Source organism: Schistocerca gregaria, chromosome X (genome assembly GCF_023897955.1).
Source record: "Schistocerca gregaria isolate iqSchGreg1 chromosome X, iqSchGreg1.2, whole genome shotgun sequence".
In the NCBI taxonomy this organism is placed as follows: domain Eukaryota; kingdom Metazoa; phylum Arthropoda; class Insecta; order Orthoptera; family Acrididae; genus Schistocerca; species Schistocerca gregaria.
In genome coordinates, this window is record NC_064931.1 from 724,572,418 (window position 1) to 724,593,809 (window position 21,392).

The window sequence follows — 21,392 nt, forward strand, 5'->3', positions numbered from 1 at the left end:
CACACACACACACACACACACACACACACACACACACACACACACACACACACACACACAAAGCAAGCACACTTCAGGCACATGCAACTGCCAGCTCCAACATCTCCTGAAAGCTTTATGTATTTTTTAATTGTACCTATTTGCAACTTGATGTGTCTTCTTTATGGTAAGTAGCAATCTGTCTTTTCCTACATTGTTGTAAAGATGTACAAAGTAAGCTAGTAAACAGTTAGGCTATCACATTCATTGCATTATTAAATGGGTTGGAATGTACACTGACAAATGGAAAGTGTTACATCATGAAACATATGTCTGATATTTATCAATTTGACATGTCCTAGATCCTTGTAAAAAGAGATCTATGGGTGAATAAAGCTGCTGCTGCTGCTCAGTGCCCCAGATGACTCTGTATCTATGCCATACACATCTCTGTTGTCTGTGGTATGGTGACAATAGTAAAAAGTGCCTGGCAACTTGAGTTCTCAACCCAGCTTCCAGCAATCTGTTCCTGACAGTGTGTGGTGACACACTGTCTCTAAGTCTACCCAAATTTTAGCTGTTCTCATCCATGTATTCATCAGAGCCAGTTTAAGAATCCTGTAATTTTCTCTTAGTATAGTCCATTTGGAAGGACTTGTACCTAATCTTCTTTCCACACTGTTATCTTGAATCCATCTCATTTGTTCTGAAGTCACTGTGCTAAAATAAACGTCTGTGTGATCTGTCACAACAATGCTCCCTCGTCTTTTATGGAAATGATTTGATCATTTTTAAAGTCTGAAAAATTGCAATAAGCTCTATGAGCTCCACGCTCTGGATATGCTGTATTTCGTTCTCCACCTGACAAGTTTCAGTATGATTAGACACACAGAATACTGTCATCCCCTCATTATCAGACTAAAGATACTGGTTATTGTAAACCTGTACATCTATACAATATTATTTTATGCCAAAAGCAATTTAAGTGAGTTTGACACCAGAGAGAATATGAGAGGGCAAGTGGAATTTGTTATCACAATACACAGACTATCCAAGAGGAAACACACACACACACACACAATCACATGTCTAAATTTTTTTGTAAACTTCCAAAATCTGCCTGTCTGTACTCTACAATACTTTTAAAGTCAAGGTTTATGATTAGTTACTGGAATATCCTTTTTACAAAGTAAGAGAACTGTTTGAAAAAACATTGAACCTAGCTTTTTAAGAATATTAGAAAAGAAGGAACATTATATTTAACTATATTTCCTGTAATAAAAATACATTTGGTGTCAGTTCTGTTGTTAGTGACTAAATCTGGTCTGTTTTATGTGAGCAGTGGGTAATAAATAATCTTAAATATATGTTGAAGATCAGCTTCCACTAGACTACATCAAGATGATGAGAAATTTAGAATTGTGAGAGGGGTTTGCAAGGAGGTTTCCTGCAGAAAAAGTATCCTCCATAGCCCTTGGGGAAGTTTTTAGATCTTTAGCTGGAAAGACAAAAGAGGAATACATTTGAACAGAACATTTTTGAGCAACCTTTGTTTTGTTGATGACATTATACTGTTTAGATCTACTGCAGATAAACTTCCACAATGAATGGTAGTTGATAGAGCAGTATCAAGTAAAAAATTGTTCACACATTAAAAAATAAACAATTCAGTGAAATCTTTGTTGGAATAAAATACCATCAAGATCTATAATGCTAGAAATGCTAGATGTTATTCATTGCTACTAAAATCAACTCCTCGCAGGTTTTTAAGGTCTGGTCATATACTTGGCCTTGATTCCCAGATTTGATTTGCCACTTACCACTCACTGCAATATTTTATGAACTGACCAGTAACATGTTCTGAAATATTTTATGAACTGACTTATAATGTATTTGCTTCAAAGCTTAAGCTTGCATTTGTTTGCCCTTCCATTGAAATTTTTGAATAGTTGTTAGAAGCAGCAAACATGTTTTGACCTGGTGCAAAGTGCAGGATTTGAGAACTGAATGTGTTGCAAATAAAAGGTCATTTACAGGATTTGAGTCAATAATGATTTTGTATATTTCTAATAAGTGAGTTTTCAATTACTCCTTTTTGGGGAAGCTACTGTCTTTCATATTTATAAATTTTTGTATTGTAATATTTTTAATGAGTGCTGTCAATTTTCTAGTATTTTACTAATGCACCTGTAATGACAGACATCTTTGATTACATGATCATTTTTTCAGTATATTTATCCAAGTAGATACACTTGATGCTCAACATTCTGTGATCCTGGAGGCAATGCAGTGAGTTTGGTTTGCTCCTGAAACAAAACATCTTCATGTTTTGAATTTCTTGGAGTACATTGATTTTCTTCAGCATATGTTTCCAACATAAAAGGCAGTCCTTCCTTGGTTCACAGTTACTTTATCATTGCAGAGCACACAAGCTGAATTTAGTTATGTGAACAGAGTGCTCAAACTGTTATATTTATCTCACATGTTTTTCTTTCAGCATGGGTTTGATATTGTGTGTTAATAATAATCTTTCTGTTAATAATATTCTTTCATATGCATGTAAGTGTGTCTTGGTTTATACATGTCAGCAATTTTATACTCTTGATGTTAAATGCTTTGAAGTCAAAGTCACAACAGATCGCATGATATCACAGTCTCACTTCGAAGACATTGCACTAACCATTGGGAGACAATAATGTGCATGATTAATAACTCATTCACAGTTACATCAGTGTGTCAGTGAATGTAGAGAATTCATTTTATTGATCATTCAGTGATAGTGTCAACACAGTGAATGATATTTACTTTGCTACTGCTACCCTCTCCATTTTTATCCGTGACATTTTTGTGTGAAATTATAGTGTGGAATATTGTAACATCTTGAAGTGTAACATAAAGATGCGGATACAACACCATCATTTCTCTGTTAGATTATGTTTGTATTCATACAAGTGTTGAATGATTTCCTTTTCTTGTTTATATATCAGGTGACCCAATAATTTGTGTTTCATTGTAACACAAGTTTGTATGGTGGATATGTAAGAGTAAGTTATAGAGAATCACAGCCATTTTACTTGTCGATAATCTGAAAATACTATTCTTCTTTGTGGCAGATTACACGAATTTGATGAGCAGGTAAAGGCTGTCCGTGAAGGAATGGCAAAAGTAATTCCTGTTCCATTGTTGTCACTATTCAGTGGTTATGAGCTGGAAACTATGGTCTGTGGTTCTCCTGACATCCCTCTAACACTTCTGAAGTCTGTAGCTACTTACAAAGGTAAACTCAAATACTACTATTATTATTTTATGTTCTGGTTTGTTTTCATCTTGGAATTTGTTGTATATGCTACTCATTTAATTTTTTTATTTGCAGTTATATTTGCATTTGCTGTAGCATGTAACCCATTAAGCATGAGAAGGCATGCTAAGATCTTACAGTTATTTCATGAAAGTTGGTGTGCAGAACTCCACTACTGGTTTTGCTTTCTGATAGCAACACTGTTGAGATCCATCCTCTGTTTATGCACTACTATGATATCTCTAGACTACATCCATTAAATCTGCACTGTTACTCCACTGTTCCCTTTTATAAACTTACAATAGCTAGGGCCCCCGTGCATACCGTAGGACAGCTTTCATGCCCGCAAACTACAACCAGAGACAAAATTTGGCATTATTCTACTTAATCAGACCAAGTATGTTGCTGTCATCTATGGAAATTTTGTGAGTTTGGTTATGATGATATTTCTGAAATAGCTGAAGGCTGTGGTGATAATGTCATGTTTAGGAGCTCTAGTTATTTGTATTTACAAGAGGAAATTGAGAAATAATGTCCATTGTTTGTTCCACTGTACTGAATGGCTACAGAGAAAGTAAAGTAAACACTTCTTAAACCTCCAAAAAAGTAGTATAATTTTTAAATAAAGTGAGAGCAATTTCTCAAACAGACAGACAGACTTACAGGTGTTCTGTGTGGACCCACATTTCACAGACAAATTTATTACAAAACATACTTGTTTATCATTGAGAGTAAACAAGCTGAAATATCAAGACAAAGATGGTCTCTGAACATAGGAGCTGTTCCTTACTTATTTCCTCATTCACTGAAATAGCTATTCAAGATATTTTAAACTAAACTAATCTCCATCCAAACAGGCCTTAAAGGCTCAATGGTACCAATTGACCGCCGTCTCATCCTCAGCCCATGGGCATCACTCGATGCAGATATGAAAGGGCATGTGGTTAGCACACTATTCTCCTGGCCGTTGTCAGTTTTCGTGACCAGAGACACTACTTCCCAATCAAGTAGTTCCTCAATTGGCCTCAATGGGCTGAGTGCACCCAAAATATTACACAAAAGAAAATCAACTCTAAATAATTTGCAAAAGAAAGTTGTGGTAGAGAAGATGGTAAACAAGAGGAAGTGAGACTGAGTCAGGATTGGGAATCACATAGTTTCATTAAAAAGAACATTGAAGTGTAAGTACTGGAAGGTCTGTGATTACATAATAATCTGAGAACAGCCAATGTCAAAACCAGTCTAGGAAAGCTGCATGCAGATGTCCTAGTTCATTCAACTCTCAGTAAGAAACATGAAATCATGGTTGACACAGTGTTAAAGAAACATTAATTAAAAAATAATTAGGGTATTTGGTATGATAATTAGTTTTTTTTCTGGACAGCATACTTTTAAAGATTAAGTTTCCCAAAGGATACAGACATTGTTTGAAGTGTGGATTGTTGTCACTTACTTCAGAAATACATTTCCAATTTTGGCAAAGGATCTCAAATGTCCATATGGATTTAATACACATATCATCCATCAGAAACAGACTATGTCAGTTTGCACATAGCACAGTATGTTTACATTCCTGTAAAACCTTCATTATCTTCCAGTGAAAACTGCAATTATAAATGTGAATATTCATTGAGATAATACATAAGCCAAATAGGGACATTAGCCAGATATTCCGGACAAAGTCAGAAAGACAAGAGTTTGGGAATGGAAAGACATAATTTCACAGAAGCTCAAGCTGATTCACAATTTGTGCTGGTAATTCTGGAAAGCAACTCAGCAAAGGAACATTTGATTTATCACATGTCAGGGTATGTGGTTCATCAAGCAAGAAGAGTTACAAAATGCCCTAAGTTTGTGTGTCTTTCACTTATAAATTTGTCTGATATGCCGTAATGTTTGTTTACATCTATTAGAGACTATGGCACCACTCCAGGAAAGATATTGCTCACATCTCCATCAATAAATGTCTTCCAGTAGTTTCCAGTAATAAACTTCTGAACCATTGTTTACATTGTCGCGAGTAGGCCTAATTTTTCGTACACGTATTTTCACTGTTTTCTGGTAACTTAATTGTCTTTCTGTCACTAAAATCGATTTGTACCATGAGTGTAAAGTGCCTGATGTGCCGTAGAATCGTTAGCTCCGGGGTCTGGTGTGATGGATGTAGTAACTTTTTTCATTGGGGCGATTGTAGTGGCGTGGGAATTGGGAAAATGAGCGAGACTCATCAGTGGTTCTGTAGAGATATAAAGATTGTGGAACAGGAGGGGAAAATTGCTGCCCTTCAGGCTGAGTTAGATGAGGCTAGGCGAAAACTGGGCAGGTTAAGAGGGGAAAAGGGTAAACAGGGGTGGGAAGTGGCAAAAGGCATGAGGAACAGGCCAAGAAATTATTCTGACAGCTTTGTTATTAATGCAAAAAATGGGTTTGACCTGTTGCCTCAGTCAGAAACTGATGAGCCTCTCACAGAAGTAGATGTAGACAGGGCTCAACAAGCTTTCAGCAGCAGATTGAATAAGAAGGTAGGGAAGTCTTCAAAGAGAAAGTAAGTCTTGTTGCTAGGTAGTTCGCATGCTAGGGGTGTGTTCCAACTTCTGCAGGATGAATTAGGGTCAGAATATCAGGTCACAAGTTTTTTCAAACCTAGTGCTGGACTGGGGCAGGTTACAGAGGATTTAGGTTCACTATGTAGATGCTTTACTAAGGAAGATACCGTGGCTATTGTGGGTGGGCTGGGCAACAGTATTGACAGAGATCCGGGGTACAGCATAGATTGTGGGTGGGCTGGGCAACAGTATTGACAGAGATCCGGGGTACAGCATAGAGTGTGACCTGGCAAATATTTCATCAGCATCGAGTCATACCAGTGTTGGGTTTGTGTCGGTTCTGGAGTGCCACGATCAGCCTCATTTGAGCTCTTCTGTCAGGAGAGTTAATTTGGAGTTGGAACGGCTACTTGGATCTGGAGCAGGGTCACACATTGGTGTGGTTCCTGTTGATTCACTCATTAGGTGTGACTATACTAGACATGGCCTGCACCTCAACAAGAAGGGGAAGGGTAAACTGGCTGGGCTGACAGCAGGAAATTTAAAGGGGGGAGGAACTACATCTCATGGTGGAAACTCATTTTTAGTGTAAGATCAGTGTCCAGTGGGAAACTCAGCCAGGCAAGTACTAAAGATGTTAAAAAAGTTCAAGATACTCACAAAAGTAAAGTGAAAAATAATGTTAGTGTATTTCATCAAAATACTGGGGGATTGAAGAATAAAATTGATGAGCTTCTGCTTTGTTTAGAAGATATAGAAACTGAGAATGTAATAGATGTACTATGCCTGACTGAGCATCACATTGTCACTGATATGCAAAAGGTTAGCATCAATGGGTACAAATTAGCTGCACATGTAAGTAGAGATAATATGATGAGAGGAGGAGTTGCCATATATGTCTGAAGCTTCCAAAGTGTAAAAAATTTAGAAACTAAAAAATTTTGTGTAGAGCAACATATGGAAGCATGTGCCACTGAACTAAAACTAAATGATGGCACTTTCGTAATTGTAACAGTGTATAGGTCCCCCTCAGGGAATTTCCAGCTATTTCTAGAAAACTTGGATTCTTTGTTGTGCTATCTGTCAGACAGGGGGAAGCAAAATATCATTTGTGGGGATGTGAATGTTGATTCCCTGAAAGAGCATAATAGGAAGAATGACTCAGTTCTTTCAGTTTGAGCTCTGTCATTGATTTTCCTACTCGGATAACAAAGAACAGCAGGACACTGATAGATAACTTTTTTATAGATCAAGATAAATTTAAGGACATAAATGCTTATCCTTGAGAATGGTCTTTCAGATCATGGTGCACAGTTAGTTACAGTACATGACATAGCTCCATGCAGTATATCAAATCACAATTTCAAAGCAGTGTGTTCAATTAACAATATAAATATTGCAAACTTTAGGGAAAGCCTAAAGCAGCTAGACTGGGATGAAGTGTGTAAGGAACCTGATGCAAACTTGAAATATAACTTATTTCACGATACATTCTTAAGGGTATTTGAAAATTGTTTTCCCAAGAAAATAGTTAAACATAATTCCAAGAAAACATATAAAAAACCTTGGCTAACTAAAGGAATAAGAATGTCTTGCAACCGTAAAAGAGAACTGTATCTAACAGCAAGAGGGAGTACTGACCCCGAAATTGTTCAATATTATAAAGTCCAGAAGCATGTGTATCATGCCTGAGATCAGTAACTCTGATAATAAAATCAAAGCAATTTGGAATATTATTGAAAGGGAAACAGAGCAACCAAGTGCACAGGAAGACTTTAGTGCCATAAAACTGAATGAAAAGTGTACTAACAAACAATCAGAAATTGAAAATATTTTCAATAATCATTTTTTAAATGTTGTGGAGAAAATAGGATCTAGATCTTCACTAGAAGAGGCAAGGCTTCTAATAGAAGAGGCCATACCTGTGCAGTTTGAAACAACTGTATTTCCACCAACCTCTCCCTCTGAAATCAGTAAAATAATAAACTCACTGAAAAGTAAACGCTCTTACGAAATTGATAATATTTCCAGCAAGATACTTAAAGCTTGTTCCCCACAGATAAGTAGTATTCTCAGCCACGTATGTAATAGCTCTTTGGAGCAGGGTGTTTTCCTCGATAGATTGAAATATGCCATTGTAAAACCACTGCATAAAAAGGGGGATGCGACGGATGTCAACAACTATCGCCCAATCTCTCTTCTGACAGCTCTATCAAAAATTTTTGAGAAAGTAATGTATTCAAGAGTAGCCTCCACATTTGTAAAAATAAAGTAGTAACAAAATGTCAGTTTGGTTTTCAGAAAGGCTTTTCAACAGAAAATGCTATATACGCTTTCACTGATAAAATATTAAATGCTCTGAATAACCGGACATCACCCATTGGTATTTTTTGTGATCTCTCAAAGGCCTTTGATTGTGTAAATCATGGAATTCTTTTAGATAAGCTAAATCATTATGGTTTGAGGGGGGCAGTGCAGAAATGTTTTAATTCATACTTAACTGGAAGAATGCAGAAAGTTGAAATAAGTAATTCATGTAATTTTAAAACAACAGCTGATTCCTCAAACTGGGGTGCTATCAAGTACGGGGTCCCACAGGGTTCGGGCTTAGGTCCTTTACTGTTCTTGATATATATTAATGACTTACCATTCCACATTGATTAAGATGCAAAGTTAGTTCTTTTTGCTGATGATACAAGTATAGTAATAACATCCAAAAACCAAGAGGTAAGTGAAATAATTGTAAATGATGTCTTCCACAAAATTATTAAGTTGTTCTCTGCAAATGGACTCTCTTTAAATTTTGATAAAACACAGCATATACAGTTCCGTGCAGTAAATGGCACAACTCCAGCAATAAATATGGACTTTGAACAGAAGTCTGTAGCTAAGGGAGGATTTTCAAAATTTTTAGGTGTGGCCATTGATGAGAGGTTAAACTGGAAGCAACACATTGATGGTCTGCTGAAACGTCTGAGTTCAGCTACATATGCTATTAGTTTTATCGCAAATTTTGGTGACAAGAATCTCAGTAAATTAGCTTACTATGCCTACTTTCATTCACTGCTTTCGTATGGCATCATATTCTGGAGTAATTCATCGTTGAGTAGAAAAGTATTCATTGCTCAAAAACGTGTAATCAGAATAATTGCTGGAGCCCACCCACGGTCATCCTGCAGACATCTATTTAAGGATCTAAGGATCCTCACAGTATATATATTCACTTATGAAATTTGTTGTTAATAATCCTACCCAGTTCATAAGTAATAGCAGTGTGCATAGCTATAACACCAGTAACCTCACAGTATATATATTCACTTATTAAACTTGTTGTTAATAATCCTACCCAGTTCAAAAGTAATAGCAGTGTGCATAGCTATAACACCAGGAGAAAGGATAATCTTCACTATGCAGGGTTAAATCAGACTTTGTCACAGAAAGGGGTAAATTATGCTGCCACAAAAGTCTTTGTTCACCTACCAAACAGCATCAAAAGCCTGACAGATAGTCAACCAACATTTAAAAATAAATTAAAAGAATTTCTAGATGACAACTCCTTCTACTCACTGGCTGAATTTTTAGATATAAATTAAGGGAAAAAAACCCTAGCTTAAACATTAGTGTCATGCAATATTTTGTGTAATGCAATATCTTGTACAGACATCTTTTATTAACCTGACACGTTCCACATCATTAAGAAGTGTCGTATTCATGATCTATGGAGCAAGTATTAATCTAATCTATGCAGGTATAAAGTATTGTTAAGACAAATGTACATGTCGACAGTTTGTGAAGCAACATAACTTTTTTAAATGTGTAAACAGTTTGGATCTTAATGTTGACACTTCCAACATACATTGCAGCAGAGATCAAGAGATGAATGTCATTTCTAAGCTGAATGTTAATTATGTGGGATGCCAGTTTTTGACAGGCATTAAACAAATTTGGAAGGAAATGAAATCATCAGAAATGTTGAAGTCTGGTCAGAAACTAAATAGACTACCTGAAAACTAATGTCCACTCAAACATTTTTTAATGTAATGACATTAATATATGTTCATGAATGTAAGAGTCTGTGCATTGCAATTGCCGTAGCAATGTGTACTTCTTTGAGTCACTAATGGAGCAACTGTAGTTTAGCAGCAAATGATCTACTTTGCTTCTTAGTTGCAAAGTAGTTGTATAAGAGTCCCTCTATGTTTCTGAAGATAGGCGATTCAGGGACATTGTCCTGAGTGTTACAGCAGTTAATACCTCCTACTTATGACGCGGTATTGTAGTGTGTCTGTTTAAGAATTCTTCTAAAAGCACTGTAATTTGGATGACCTAAAATATCTCTGTTTGTTCTACATGTATTAATATTACCCCCTTATCCAGATGAATAGTTATCCCTGGTGAACTCAACAGATTTCCTTCAAACATGGCAGGTGGGGAAAATGGCGTAAACTTACTTGTACAACACATGCCAACAAAACAACAAAATGTATTTTTTTCACCTTTTATTCCACTTGTAAAAGTGCAGCCCACAACATTCATCAGTCACTGTTACCATAGCATCCACTTTTATTGCAGCTTCAGAAATCAGTTATGTCTCAAGGGAAGGTTTGCACGTGAAACCTTCACTAAGATGTGTTCAAGAGCGGTTGTTGTTGTCCTTGTCGTTGTTGTTGTTGTTGTTGTTGTTGTTGGTGGTGGTGGTGGTGGTGGTAGTGGTCTTACTCTTCAGTGCAGAGACTGGTTTGATGCAGCTCTCCATGCTACCCTATCCTGTGCAAGCTGCTTCATCTCCAAGTACCTACTGCAACCTACATCCTTCTGAATCTGCTTAGTGTGCGTATATAATTTTTACCCTCTACACTGCTCTCCAGTACAAAATTGGTGATCCCTTGATGCCTCAGAACATGTCCTATCAACTGATCCCTTCTTCTAGTCAAGTTGTGCCACAAATTCTTCCCAATTCTATGCAGCACCTCCTCATTAGTTATGTGGTCTATCCATCTAATCTTCATCATTCTTCTGTAGCACCACATTTCGAAAGCCTCTATTCTCTTCTTCTCTAAACTATTTATCGTCCATATTTCTCTTCCATACATTTCTACTCTCCATACAAGTACTTTCAGAAGAGATTTCCTGACACTTAAATTTGTAGTTGGTGTTAACAAATTTCTCTTCTTCAGAAATGCTTGCCATTGTTAATCTACATTTTATATCCTCCCTACTTCGACCATCATCAGTTATTTTGCTCCCCAAATAGCAAAACCCCTTTATTACTTTGAGTGTCTCATTTCCTAATCCAATTCCCTCAGCATCACCCGACACAATTCAACTACAATCCATTATCCTTGTTTTGCTTTTGTTGATGTTCAGCTTATATCCTCCTTTCAAGACACTGTCCATTCCGTTCAACTGCTTTTCCAGATCCTTTGCTGTCTCTGACAGAATTACAGTGTCATCGGTGAATCTCAAAGTTTTTATTTCTTCTCCATGGATTTTAATACCTACACCGAATTTTTCTTTTGTTTCCTTTACTGTTTGCTCAATATACAGATTGAATAACATCACAGATAGGCTACAACCCTGTCTCATTCCCTTCCCAACCACTGCTTCCCTTTCATGCCCCTCGACTCTTATAACTGACATCTGGTTTCTATACAAATTGTAAATAGCCTTTTGTTCCTTGCATTTGACACCTACCAGTTTCAGAATTTGAAAGACAGTATTCCAGTCAACATTGTCAAAAGCTTTCTCTAAGTCTACAAATGCTAGAAACATAGGTTTTCCTTTCCTTAATCTATCTTCTAAGGTAAGTGCTCTGTCAGACTCGTCACACAGTATCATATCTCCCATTTCATCTTCATCTACATCCTCTTTCATTTCCATAATATTGCCCTTCAGTACATCGCCCTTGTATAGACCCTCTATATACTCCTTCCACCTTTCTCTTTCCCTTCTTTGCTTTGAACTGGTTTTCCATCTGAGCTCTTGATATTCATGCAAGTGGTTCTCTTTTCTCCAAAGGTCTCCTTAATTTTCCTGTAGGTAGTATCTATCTTACCCCTAGTGATACATGCCTCTACATCTTTACATTGGCCTCTAGCCATCTCTGCTTAGCCATTTTGCACTTCCTATTGATCTCATTTTTGAGACATTCATTTTCCTTGTTGCTATCTCCATTTACTGTATTTTTATATTTCCTCCTTTCATCAATTAAATTCAATATATCTTCTGTTACCCAAGGATTTCTATTAGGCTTCATCTTTTTACCTACTTGATGCTCTGCTGCCTTCACTATCTCATCACTCACAGCTACCCATTCTTCTTCTGCTGTATTTCTTTCCCCCATTCTTGTCAATTGTTTCCTGCACTCTCTGAAACTCTCTACAATCTCTGGTTCTTTCAGTTTATCAAAGTCCCATCTCCCTAAATTCGTACCTTTTTGAAGTTTCTTCAGTTTTAGTCTGCAGTTCAAAACCAATAAATTGTGGTCAGAGTCCACATCTGCCCCTGGAAATGTCTTACAATTTAAAACCTGATTCCTAAATCTCTGTTTTACCATTATATGATCTATCTGAAACCTATCAGTGTTTCCAGGTCTCTTCCACATATACAATCTTCTTTCATGATTCTTAAACCAAGTGTTAGATATGATTAAGTTGTGCTCTGTGCAAAATTCTACCAGGCGGCTTCCTCTTTCATTCCTTATCCCCATTCCATACTCACCTACTACTTTTCCTTCTCTTCCTTTTCCTACTATCAAATTCCAGTCCCCCGTGACTATTAAATTTTCATCTCCTCTCAGTATCTGAATGATTTCTTTTATCCCTACATACATTTCTTCAATCTCTTCGTCATCTTCAGAGCTAGTTGGCATATAAACTTGTACTACTGTGGTAGGCATGGGCTTTGTGTCTATGTTGCCTACAATAATGCAATCACTATGCTGTTTGTAGTAGCTTACCCACACTCCTATTTTTTTATTCATTGTTAAACCTATTCCTGCATTATCTCAATTTGATTTTGTATTTATAACCCTGTATTCACCTAACAAAAAGTCTTGTTCCTCCTGCCATCAACTAACATTAACCTATCCATTTCCCCATTAAGGAATCTGACATTCCATGCTCTGATCTGTAGATCACTAGTTTTGTTTCTCCTGATAATAACGTCCTCCTGAGGGGTTACATTATTGAATTTTATGACAGTGATTCGTCCTTGAGAGACATTGGAAAACATTCGAATCATGCAAATGTGACAGCTGTATCATTTTTGAACTAGTGTGTGAGGGAAGATACACACTATCAGTGGGATTCCTTAAGAAAATCAAGGTAATGCAGACCCATAAGTTACTAGATTATTGACCAATGGACTCTAAATCAGCCTTCTGTCCACATTTTCAGATATATGAAGGGCAATGGGACCACAATAACTAGTCTCATGTCCTAACAACAATATGAAAAGGATATATTTCTACCCACTAAATAAAGGAGGTTTGGAGTCACAGACAAGCACATTGAAAGAAGACTGCTAGATATTATTAGTTATCAGACTAAGTCCTTCATCAGTCATAGGTAAAACAAGGGGACACACATTCAAACCTGCACAACTCTCGCACATGTCCAGTGCCATCTCTGTGCACTCGGGTTCAACTGCAACTGCAACTGCAACTGCATCAGAGGTTAGCAGTGATCTTTGCTAGGGTGGATATTGGCAATATGAAAGAGATAGATTCAGAGTCTTTTTTAGTCATTGAGCAGTATTACATGCAATGGACTTCATCAGTTCACTTAACCTATTATTTTATAAAATACATTTTTACATATTTAAGTTGATATTGGGCATTTATAAAAAATTCTTCTAATGAATAGAATGGGTTAGTTAACAAGAAGTTGTGTAACTTTTCATTTACTGTGATTGGCATGCTTGAGGCATATTTAGAAAATTTGTTATATATTTTTATTGCCATGTAATTATGACTGTTAGCTTTTGCTAATCTATTTTTTGGAAGGAGAGAGAAGTACAGATTCTTGTATTCTTGTATTCTTGTCATGCCTTTGATTCGTTACACCCAAATTTGGTAGTTCAGCTAGTATATAGTTAACACTATCAAGAGCATATAGAATAATAACTGTTAATATTCTATATTTAATTAGCAGTAGTTTACAATGTGTCCTGTTAGCTACCTTTCCCATTACTCAGATTGCTTTCTTCTGGATCAATAGAATTTCACTTATTACTTTACTAATACTTTAAAGCAGATTTAAAATGAATAAAAAAAAGTTCACTGTCCACACATATTCAAATGTCACACACCACATCTGCCTCTTCAGCAGATATATAACTCTTGACAGCTTAACCACTATTTGTTCAACATGAGAGTTCCATGTTAATAAGTCAAATATAATACCTAAAAATTTTGCAGTTTGTTTTTCTACTTGGACAGTCTTTGATAGACAACCACATATTCTGGATCTCTTTCTCATTTAATAGTAGATCATTCACATTAAACCATGATACTGCATTTTCTTTTGCCACATTCATACTACTAACAAGGTTATCAAATACACGGTTTATTGACAGAAAAGTTGTTTCTTCTGCGTACATATTTGTTTTTATGTCTATATTTTCTGGTAAGTCATTTATATGTACAAGAAATAGAAGTGGTCCTAATTTTGATCTCTTTTGCACTCTGTGTTGAGCCTCAAGCGTGTTAGACAGATGATTTCCTTTTATTAATTATATTATTATTATTATTATTATTATTATTATTATTATTATTATTATTATTCCTTTTATTAAGGTATATTTGATGAGTTTTAAACTTTTGTCACATATTCCATTCTACTGAAGTTTAGAGAGGAAGACAGAGTGGTCAACATAGTCAAAGGCCACAGATCACATAAGCTTACCTTTATGTAACCATGGTCCTCAAATGCTGCTAAAATGTCTCTCACTAACAGTTCTGTGGCATTTATAGTTGACTTTCTTTTCTTTCCTTTCCTTTCCTTTCCTATTCTTTTCTTTTCTTTTCTTTTCTTTTCTTTTCTTTTCTGTAACCAAACTGTGATGTACTTAACATATCATTAAGTTCTAGGTACTGATACATCTGCTGATATATTATGTCTTCAAAGATTGTGACTAGTACTGGAATTAGTGAAACTGGCCTGTAATTTGCTGTATCAGATTTGTACCCTTCTGAAAGACTGTAGTCTCCATGGATAGTTTGAAAGGATCAAGAAAAGCCCCTTCTATGAGACACAAGTTCATAAAATATATTACTGGTGCTGCAATGTAATGTATTATTTCTTTCAGTAGATTGTTTGCTGTATTGAAAATACCTTTACTGTATGACTTTTTCATATCTTTGGCAATTTTAAGAAGTTTCTCTTGACATACCTCTTTGAAGTGTTTCAATTAAGATCCAGTCTGTGTACGATTTTGATTTGTGCTGTTAAGATAATCTATACATATTATATTGGGTTTACTGATCAGCTTTATGATTTCATCAGACCAGCTTACAAAATATTTGTTGAACATATCTGCTGGTACTGGAACTGTCTTATCACCATTTCTGATTTCACCTTTAACAGTATTAATTACTGCCCAGACTGTTTTTCACTAGCTTTTACTATTTTTATGAGATAAGTGTTTAGCCAATTGTAGCTCTTTCTTATACAGTTTCTTAGTGGTTATTTTGAGGTCCTTAATTTCATTAGAATTATTTACTTTGCCAAGGTGCTTTAACAGCAGTAGCTTATTTTTAAATTCTTCAACTCTTTGGTTACCACAATATACCCTTTCTAGTTTTATGATATTTCTTTGGAACAAGATGAGCTTTTAACATATCAAGTAGTTGTGAAATATTTCATAAACTGTTTGGACATTGGAATCACATCTTTGAAATAATTTACCCCAGTTAGTTATGCTCAGCTTGTGTGTTAGTTTTCTGAAATTGGTTTTTGTTAGTATTAAGGTATTTGATTTTGGTAACTTTTGTGCAGCCTTGTTCCAATGTCTTAACCCTACTGTTAACATGGAGTGGTCGGAAAAATCAAATTCCTGTATGCTGGTGAAGTACATGTCACAAACTCAGTTGTCAAAAGCATTATCTAAGCATGCTTTTAGTCTTGTTGGATCTGAATTTAAATAATGGAAGTTGTGCTCCCTTAGCATATTCAGTAACCTATTTACACCGGGTTTGTTACATGTTACATCTGAGCTTGACTTAAAGTCTCCCCCAGTTGTAGTTACATATTGTTTCCACTTTGTTATGTAACAGAGTACACTGTCTAAATTATCTAAAAATGTTTTTCGTCTGAGCTAGGAAAATGGTAAATACATACTAAGATAAGTTCATTACATCATGCACGATTCCAGTAATTTCAAAGTGTTTCTCTACACATGGGCCGCTAAGATCAAGTGCCCTTAACTCTGTTTCATTTGAAACATAGAAAACAGTACCACCATTATGGTACTGAGATCTGCAAAAACTGTTTCCATGTTTATAAAATCTTCTGGTACATTTTATTTGTCGTGGTTTAAGCCAATGTTCAGATAAACATAGAAAAAAATACCTTTTTTGTGGCAATGACTCCTCCAGTATTTCAACCTTACTTTCAAGACCCTGAATGTTTGAAAATAAGATGTTACTGTGACTTAACAGTGAGTTAGCAGCCTGATTTTTCCGATTTTTATGTTCTTCCTGGCTTGAATCCATAAAAAATTATCATTGAGTGACACAGATGTATTTTCCCTTTGGCTCCTCCTCAAGCTCTTCTGTACTGCTGCTCCAGGTATTGTTGGTTCTGCTACTGCTACTGTTCTTGTTGTTGATGTTGCTGCTGCTGCTGCTGCTGCTTCTGATAATGATGATGATGATTGTGCTGCTGCCATTTCACTTATTTCTGGTGTTTGCTCTTCTAAAACCATTGTGCTTTTCTGTGAGCTGCTTGCATTTGGGTTGTTCACTTGCATTGACAAAACCTCATGTTTGTCTTGAAGAGGTGTAGCTTCACTGACAGCAGATTTCTCATTTGAGTCTCCAGGTAACCCACTCTTCTTGTCCATGAGAGGTATGACTCCTACATCATCACACTGTGCATTTGAGATTTTATTTACTACATCTAAAATTTTTGTCGCTATAATGTTTTTTCCAAATATATTTAGATGAAAACTGTGTGCTGTGTGGAATCTTTTCCCCAAATTGCTAATGTTCACAAATGTTACATTTTCAAACTGCCTGCAAATCTTTTTCATCTTTCAATTTCTTTGTTTGTAAACAGGGCCATTCTCTTAAGTTGTAACGATGTGAAACTGCAAAAACAATAACGTTTGTTCCTCTCAGCTCACACAATTTTCTTTTTAACAGGATTTAGGGATCCTTTTTTCTATTCCTTGTGACATTGTTTGATCCTGCCAGGAAGATGGAAAAGTCCTTTCTGCTCATTGAGGAAATTTTTTTCCTGATTCATTGATGTAGCAGCATTTGGCTTTATTATGCAAATAAAATTCTGTCTGCTTGTCCACCAAAATTCAGTGGATATACTTCGCCCTTGGCTGTCTGCATACAGTTGAATTTTACACTTATTTGCTGCTCAGAGCTTACCAATTTTCTGCTGACCTTTGCTTTGTGCAATGCCATATTTGGCACTATTTATTTTCTCTTTTTTGTTAACATAAGTCGACAATGTCTCAAGTGAATAGCTTATCGGTGGCAAATTTTTTGAGAGCACTTTCGCCTATGATCTTTTACTTAAGTGCGGCTGAAATATTCCATGTTCTACCTCATTCATGAAGTCGCTTTGTTTTCCACATGGTACACTCGAACTGTTAACAACATTATCACAATCCATAGTAGAAAGAGCTTGAAAGTGATTTTCATGCACTACGTTTCTGTTCGCTTCACAGTGTCGTATACCCTGCATTATCTGTTTGCATCTTTTGAACTTTACTTCCATTCAACTCTCCGAGAAAACTGAACTTTCGTACCTCTATTTTGTTGTGTTCAGTACACTTTTTTCTTCTGTAAGTTTCTTGAAATCCATCATCAATGAACTGATGTTAAATTGTACACTAGACATGTGTTCCTTGTGCTTTGGTATTTCATTCTTACAGCTTTCATAGTTTTTCTTTTTGACTACATAATTGACATTATTTCGTGGAGCCACACATTGAATTTTTACACTAACCACCATATGAGGCAATATAACTGAAAATTGGAACTTTATGACTATACCTTCATAGAAACAGAAGTTAGGATAGGCACCTGTTATGCATAATGCAAACCCACTTCATAATCACCTCAACTTTGTGTAATCTACCTAATATTTTGTGTGTCTCTTTCAATGCATAAATAGACTGAAGAAAATCTGAATTTGAGAATTATTTGAATTGTCTGTGTCTCACATATTAAATAAAATATGCAAGGACTCTGTATACATGTCATATATGTTTATTTTTTTCTCCATCAGGTGAAGATGCTAATTCACTACTGATACAGTGGTTCTGGGAGGTTATGGAAGAATTCACGAATCAAGAACGCTCTCTTTTCTTACGTTTTGTTTGGGGTAGGACGAGGCTTCCTCGAACAATTGCTGATTTCAGAGGACGAGATTTTGTGCTACAGGTCTGTGTTTATACAATTGGCTGCAGATCTGGATATTTCTATTGTCTCAGTTATATTGTTTTACATTCCATATGTCTGTTTGTTTCAGGTTCTGGATAAATATAATCCACCAGACCATTTTCTGCCAGAAAGCTACACCTGTTTCTTTCTGTTGAAAATGCCTCGATACTCATGTAAGGTATGTTGTTTTGTCAGATCAGTACTGCTTTCCTTACTTCATTTCTCTTATATTTCATTGCCTCGTGAAGCTATCCACCACTGCCACTTAATATTACACCAAAAATAAAATAACATTGTGGGTTAGGCATGGTATTTAATGTTTTGACAACCTAGAGTCATTAAGTAATTGAAAAATTGTTTTTTTTTTTTACAATCAGCTGTTTATTTTAAAACTGGTTTTGGTCATAGACCATCTACACATGACATCTTTCAAAATTGAATATGAAAACATGTTATATACCCAAAAATAATATAACCTAAACTATAGTGTTGATATGATGTACATACAAATACTTACAAGCCAGATAGATAAAATCATATTTCATGTTCCTTTTAGACTGATACAGCCTCAATCCTGCCATAGTATGAATCCACACTCAGTAGTCAAATACAGCACTTACAGTAGTAACAAACATTAAAGGGACAAAAAATCATAAAAAAAGGAAGATTTGGTTTAACGACCCATCGACATTGATGTTATTAGAGATGGAGCACAAGTTGGGATTGTCTCGAGGATGGGGAAGGAAATTGGCCATGCCTTTTCAAAGAAATCATCCTGGCATTTGCTTGGAGCAATTTAGGAAAAATCATGAAAAACCTAAATGTAGATGGCTGGAAGCGGGTTTTGAACCATTGTCCTCCCAATTGTGAGTCAGTGTGCTAACCACTGCAGCATATAACTGGGTTATAAAAAAAAAGGAGGAGGAGGAACATACACACATGAAACAAGCAAAGACAATCTTCTATAGCATACCATCACAGATGCTAATGCCTGTGATACGAGGGTAATCCCAAAAGTAAGGTCTCCTATTTTTTATAAGTACAGAACTCTGTTTGTGTGGTAGTTGGTCACACTGTTTTGAAGAGTGCTTCATGCGCTTTGTGTAAACGTGCACACGCTGTGCTGAGGTGCTTAGTCTTGGCTTGGCAGTCATTGATAATAGAGCTCTCGTTGGATGTTACCACCAATTGTGAATTGCACGCAGTTATTCAGTTTCTGAACACAAAGGACACTGCGCTGATTGAAATCCATTGCCAAGTAATGGAAGTGTATGGTGAGTCATGCATGGATGTCAAAAATGTTCGTAAGTGGTGTAGAGAGTTTGCAGCTGGTTGTACCGAAATTCACAGTGAAAAAAATGAGTGGGAGACCATCAGTTTCTGAGGAGACAGTGTTGAAGGTTGAGCAAAGCATGCATGAAGATCAGCAGATCACGCTGGATGATCTCTGCATGTTGGTTCCTGAGGTTTCCTGAAGCACCGCTCACAGAATTTTATTGGAAACATTGAAATACCGGAAGGTGTGAGCAAGATGGGTGCCACGCATGCTGACTGAGGACCACGTGCAGCAACGAGTTGATGCTTCCCATGCATTTATTCACCGCCTTACATCTGAACAGGACAACTTTCTGACTCAGTTGGCACGGGTGACGAAACCTGGGCATACCACTTTACACCTGAGACCAAGCAACAATAACGCAAGTGGCGACATCCTTCTTTGACAAAGCAGAAATTCAAACAAGCACAGTCTGCCAGTAAAGTCATGACAACAATTTTTTTGGATCTGAAAGGGATATTGTTGGTCGACTTTATGCCCACTGATAGGTACTGTGAGACTCTGAAAAAACTCAAATGGGAAATTCAGAACCGGAGAAGAGGAATGTTGAGGAAGGGCATACACATTCTCCATGACAACGCTTGCCCACACTTCGCTCAGCAAACCATTTCTCTCGTGCAACTTCAGTGGAAGATAATCACCCACCCACCCCCCACCCTATAGTCCTGACTTGGCACCCAGTGACTATCACCTGTTCCTTAAGTTAAAAGAACATTTGGCCGAAAGCAATTCAGCTCCAGCAACGAGGTGAAAGGAGATGTTCATAACTTTCTGAACAGCATGGCAGCAAGCTGGTATGACATGGACATACGAATACTGCCACAGCGTCTACAAAAATGCGTCGACAGAAATGGTGATTATGTCAAAAAATAGCTAAATGTTCAAGCTGTTAACTGATGTAAATCATTATAGAAATAAACAGGTCTGTGTACTTATTAAAAAAGTAGGAGACCTTACTTTTGTGATTACCCTCGTACATCTGCTGGCAGTAATAGTGTAACTTTTTAACAGGGAACTTTGTATCAAATGCAAAGGGCTAAGTAGAATATTTCTACAGACCATGTTTGGTAAGATAACTAGAGAGCTAGTGATAATAAAAAGTTATCAGTGCTGACATTACTACATAACAAGAAAATGTAAAACCAAACAATGGAAACTCCAGGCAGGAATATCAACAATGTAGGAAAAGATCTATTGCTACTTACTGTAAAAAAAGACACATCAAGTTGCAGACAGGCATTATCAAAAAAATTACGGCCCAAGATGCTGGAGTTGGCAGTCGTGTGGTTTATGGTAAGTAGCACTCTATGTTCTCCTGTATTGTCGAAAATGAAAAACCATTGTAATAGTGGAAGTGAATAATCCTACAACTATCACTTTTTATACATCATATTCTGCATGCAAAATGATTAATACTGAAGTAACAGTGAACCCCACCATGTGAATACATTGTATTTATGTACTGACTCAGCCTTTATAAACAAACTCTATAAACAAAGTGATGTTATACAGGCATTAAATAAAAATCCACATAGTTTCTTATATTCCAGTACAGCATGATTAAAATAACTAAGATGATTTAGTCTGTGGTTCTGTGTAATATGTGATTGT

At 36.4% G+C, this 21,392-nt stretch overlaps 1 protein-coding gene across 2 annotated transcripts in view; it reads left to right on the plus strand.

The window, feature by feature from the left end:
- The window catches only part of LOC126297739 (E3 ubiquitin-protein ligase HERC2), a 752,343-nt gene that overhangs the window by 712,424 nt on the left and 18,527 nt on the right, over window positions 1-21,392 (plus strand). For both annotated transcript variants that reach the window (XM_049988889.1, XM_049988890.1), the window contains 3 exons: window positions 3,093-3,256; window positions 18,291-18,445; window positions 18,534-18,623. In XM_049988889.1, the coding sequence (XP_049844846.1) occupies window positions 3,093-3,256; window positions 18,291-18,445; window positions 18,534-18,623 (409 nt within the window). The remainder of the gene's footprint in view (window positions 1-3,092; window positions 3,257-18,290; window positions 18,446-18,533; window positions 18,624-21,392) is intronic.